General features: G+C 34.9%; 1 protein-coding gene across 1 annotated transcript; it reads left to right on the top strand.

The window, feature by feature from the left end:
* Window positions 1–293: 293 nt before the first annotated feature.
* LOC120071694 (12S seed storage protein CRD-like) lies at window positions 294–2,231 on the top strand. The gene is given in 4 exon segments (XM_039024078.1): window positions 294–399; window positions 402–464; window positions 1,163–1,880; window positions 1,979–2,231. Coding segments are annotated over 4 exon segments (1,008 nt in total). The 3' UTR covers window positions 2,100–2,231.
* Window positions 2,232–5,469: the final 3,238 nt, after the last annotated feature.

The raw sequence follows: 5,469 nt of genomic DNA, 5'->3' as shown, positions 1-5,469 counted from the left end.
TTTTCCTTAGTTTTGAGTGTTTCTCTTTTATTGTTTGTTTCAAGTTATCGAATTGTGGTATTTGATTCAAATAGTTCGTATTAAACTATTTAAAAGGAGATTTATAGTGTGAATTTTGTAATCATTGTAATCTTCATCATAGTTAGAACCTGAACAACTGGATTGTAGAATATTTTATTCTAAATTCCAACAAAAAAATTGCTTTATATACCCACGAGCTAGAAAATCATACCAAAACAAACCCCGTTGTACCAATTTATTATATTTCTCTACAATCATCAAATAATTGAGCGATGAGTCCAAAGCCCTCCTTTGAGGAGGAAGCTGGTTCATATTACAAATGGTTGCCTTCTGACTATCCCTTGCTTGCTCAGACAAAGTCGCCGGGCCGCCTTCTCCTCCGCCTCGTGGGCTTCGCCTTCCTCACTATGCTGATTGCTCTAAATTCAGCTATGTTCTTCGAGGTATCTTCTCTCTCGCTAGCTTTCTAATATCGACTTTTACGTTCTATTTTTTCATTCGACCTTTTAGATGTGAAAATTCAAATTTCTTTGAACTTTCTATTTTTCTTCATTGATATTGACTTTTAGAAGTGAAAGACTTCATTTTTTTATTGATGTCAATTTTTAGAAGTAAAAGTTTAAATTTCTCAAGCTTTCTATTTTTTTTTCATTCATATCGACTTTCGCTTTCTATTTTTTTTTTTTCATCATGGATATCGATTTTAGAAGTGAAAGTTCAAATTTTCTTGATTCGTTTGATGACTATTTGATTTTTAAATTTGAAACTTCTAACATTGATACCATGTTAAATTAGGTTTATAACGTCGATGTTGATGGGTATATCGAGATCTTAAATTTATGAAAATTCAAAAAGTAAATTTAGACTAGTAAATAAGCTTTTATAATTTTAAATAAGTTAACATGTCTATTATTTTGTTGCTTACTTTCTTTATATTCATGGATTTTTCTACCATATAATTGGAATATAGATTCATCCCTCGTATCGATGTCGAATCATAGAAATATAAAAAATATCTACATATCAATAAAAATTTAATACTATAGCCAAATCATTGATTGATTTTAAAATTTATAATAATAGATGATGATAAAGTAATTATATCAACTAGACCTTGATAAATGTTGTACGATACTTTTAGGTGAGGATGGAGTTGCAGGATTCGTATTTCCAAAAAAATGCAACGAGGTGGTGGTGAAGCTAAAGAAAGGAGATCTAATTCCGGTGCCAACCGGAGTCACGTCATGGTGGTTCAACGACGGAGACTCTGATTTAGAAATCATCTTTTTGGGTGAAACCAAAAGCGCTCATGTCCCCGGTGACATCTCTTACTTCGTCCTCTCCGGCCCTCTCGGCCTTCTACAAGGCTTCTCGCCGGAGTACATCGGAAAATCCTACTCTCTAAACAAAGAAGAAACAACCACACTTCTCAAAAGCCAACCCAATGCCCTAATCCTCCCCGTTCAACAATCCCAATCCCTTCCCAAACCCCACAAACACAGCAAACTAGTTTACAACATTGACGCCACCGTGCCGGACATCAGACCCAAAGTCGGGGCTGCCGTCGTTACAACGGTGATGGAATCCAAATTTCCGTTCATTGGCCAAACTGGTTTGACGGCAGTTCTTGAAAAGCTCGACGACAACGCCATCCGGTCGCCAGTGTACATCGCTGAGCCGTCCGATCAACTGATCTATGTGGCTAAAGGATCGGGGAAGATTCAAATTGTCGGACTTTCGAGTAAAATTAATGCAGAGGTGAAAATGGGTCAGCTGATTTTGGTCCCCAGATACTTCGCCGTCGGGAAAATCGCCGGAGAAGAAGGCTTGGAGTGTATTTCCATGATCACAGATACTCAGTAATGAAAAGCTTCGACTTTTTTTTTTTATTATTATTTTTTTATTTGGGTTTTTTCTGAATATTAAAAATTAACATCTCTGATATTAAATTGAACAGTCCTTTGGTGGAAGAATTGGCCGAAAAGACGTCGGTTTTGGAGGCATTGTCGCCGGAGGTTTTTCAAGTTTCTTACAACGTCACGGCGGAGTTCGAGGAGCTCTTTAGGTCAAAGGTTTAACGAAGACTTGTCTTTGGATGAGAGACAATAATTGATTATTGTATTATTATCATTTAATCATGTATTTGATTTGGTCTATGTTTGCAAATGTATTTCCATGCCAATAACATAATATAATATTTGTTTGCCAAATGATTGATGGAGTCCGTTTAAATTTCTTATGGAACTAAATCATTATAAATTTTAATTTATAAATCTAAATTATTATATATTAAAATTTACAAATTAAATTATTGTCAATTTAAAAATATGAGGTAAATTGTTACAAATGACTAAAAATCAAGGATTAAATCATAATTTCAAAAGTCAAAATAAACTCAGTTTAATAATAATTAGCATGATTTTCTTTCTAGAGGTCAGGGATTCAATCTTCATCCTTACAATTTGTTGTCCTTAAAGAGAGATCATAATTTCAAATAATATATAAAGGTCAATATTGTTTTTTTTTTTTTAATTTGTTTATGTGGCCTGAAGTGGTAAGGTTGGCATCTAATTTCATGATCTTGATCTTTTAACCAATTTTTTTGGGAAATTGCATCAAATGGCTTATTTCAATTATACCCTAGCATCCATATTTTCACTTTTTTAATTATTGAAGATATGGTAAAATATATAAAAAATATTCAGCTGGCCAAAATCATGGAGATTTCATTTTTTCTTATTCTAAAACTACCCTCATCATATATATTTTAAATCCAAAGTGATTCTCTCCCACTTTTTTCCTTCTTCTTCAGCTTCACCTTTAGAAACACCAAGCTCTAAAAGCACACATTTAATCTTTCAATTGCTTCTCGTTTTTTCTGTTTACAATTTGTTTCGATTAAGAATCTCGAATTTCTCAGCTGGAAATTTCGATTTCGCTTTGCTGGCTGTAGATTTTTTTAGCGATTGGTGGAGGGTTCTGTTAGGCCTGCTTGCTTTTGGAAAAGAAAAAAAACAAATTAGCCCAAATGATAAAAATAATATGAGGCCCTTTCTGCTGACCAATTCGAAAAGCCTATCTTTGCCCAAAATTCTTTGGTTGGTAGAGAACTTGGTTGAGAAGAGCCCACGATTTTCCAGCTTATGCCTTACATGTGGTCGATCCCACTGCTCTTTGTCTGATGGAAAAATGAAAAGTCTTTTGTTTTTTGATGGGTGATTAATGAAAACAAAAAATTTCCTTTCTCTTAGCTTTCAGATTCTCTCGTTTCTCCGCCTTTCTGTGCTCTTTTTTTTTCTTCTAACCCTAATGCTTTCTTGTTTGATCTGTGCGATTGCTTTGAGTATACGATGGAGGAGTCTTGCAATCGGGTAGACGATGTGCAGAAGAAAAGGGTAAACGATCATGCAATCGTGTAGACGATTGTTGGAAGAAAGGTAGATGATTGGTCGATCTTCTAGGCGATATGAAGAAAAAGGCAAACGTTGAGCTAACTTAAGCTATCTTGTAGACGATGAGAAGAGAAGAAGAAAATTTGCTCAGCGATGTACGTTGGTTCGGCTATTAAAGTCTACGTCCACAGGAAGGAGAGAGTTTTTATTAAAAAGCTAAGTCACAGACCCTTTTTTTTTTTTTACAGATCTTTTCAAGTTTTCTTGAAGCTATGTATTGTTGTTGTATCTAAAATTTGTAAATGATGAGTAATTATACTAATTTCTGATACAAGTAGTTACAATAACTAACTGTAAAGATTAAAGAAATGTGAAACAGCTTCTTGAATGTTGATGTATGAGCTTATATTCTTCAAATCTCCATTTTAAGCTCAACATGCAACCTCTTCTTCTTCTGGATTTAACAGGTCTTCACCCTTTTTCAGGAAGCAGAAATCCGATCTGACCAAGACAGCTAGCAAGCTTGAGTTTACTCACAGGTTTGGTAAGCATGTCGGCTGCATTCTCGGTGGTATGAACTTTTAGCACCTCGACTTCTCCTTTCTCTATTCTGTCTTTGATAAAGTGATACTAGATATCTATATGTTTGGTCCTTGAATGATACTGAGGGTTTTTGAAAAGGTGAATGGCACTTTGGTTATCACAGTAGATTTTAATACTGCTTGATTAATTCCAAAGTCCTTCATCAATCCTTTTTAACCATAGTGCTTCCTTTATTTCTTCTGATAGAGCCATGTACTCTGCTTCTGTGGTTTGATAAAACTGTGATTTATTGTAAATTTGCTTTCCAACACAACAAGTTAGGACCAAATAAAGAATAGATAACCTGTTAGAGATCTCCTTTTGTCTTAGTCACCTGCAAACATCTGAATCAACCATATAGCTCTAAATTTGAATCATTAGTACTTTGATACATTAATTTTGACTGTTTAGACTAATTAAGATATCTTAAAATTCATTTTTGTTGCTTATTATTATAACACCATTCATGAACAAGAGACTTCCAAACTTCAAACTAAGATAAACCATAGACGACCCTCCACACATAGGAAGTGTTAAATATTGTATACCCTAGGGTTAGAAATGTATCTTACTGCACTTTACCCAATTGAAGGCGTATCTCTGCGTAAGCCCTTATGATTGTAATTAGTTGTGAATGGGTCGTATGTAGATGATTGCAATTAGGCCAAGTAATCCACCCGAATTCAGACTCCCCTTATCTACAATAATTGATTGTGATAGGATATTCTGTGATGCATTCTTGGAAATGTTGGTGAAAGACTGGGTGTTCTCATGTCCACACCTGTATCTCACCTAGATGAATTTGGAATGACTCTTTCCGAAGCCTATGCGAGAGGAAGATTTAAGCTCCTTAAAGGTGTGAATTTCCAGGGCTTGGAAATGATGTTGCCGCCCACCTGTGTTAATTGCCAATTTTATGACCTGGAGAGTAGTGGTGTAACTGCCGTATGCCTGTCAATTTGGTGAACCAGTATTGTAATGTCTTGTGTTTCATTAATGGTTACCTTTTTCACAGTAGTAGCTTAGTTGATTTGTGGGTATTGATTAAAGGAAGGAAGTGTTTATATAAGTCCCCGTTACTTGAAAACTGTGTGCGAATCTTACAACACAAGGTAGATAAAATTTTTCGTTTAGTAGACCCTCGTTGACTCGCATTGTCACCCGTAAGGCTTAATCCTAGTAGTTCAACCGAGTTCTCAATCTTTAGAAAGCCATTTGTTTGGAAACATGTGAGTTATAAAATCTTCATCCGTTAATGACACATCTCCACCTAAGCTATATTATGGTAACATATTGCAGGTTAATCAGAAAACGAAAGGTGTTAGTTGTAGAATTGAGAGTCTAGTGTATAGCTTAAATGGTCTTATAGGTAGTAAGACCGTTTGAGACCAGTAACATGGATATAGAAAAATCAAAAATTACATCCACTGATGAAGAGCAAAACTAACGCATTTGATAAATAACATCGCTATTC

Source organism: Benincasa hispida, chromosome 1 (genome assembly GCF_009727055.1).
Source record: "Benincasa hispida cultivar B227 chromosome 1, ASM972705v1, whole genome shotgun sequence".
NCBI lineage: Eukaryota > Viridiplantae > Streptophyta > Magnoliopsida > Cucurbitales > Cucurbitaceae > Benincasa > Benincasa hispida.
The sequence above is the reverse complement of the archived record's forward strand: the minus strand, read 5'-3'. Positions and strand labels throughout refer to the sequence as shown.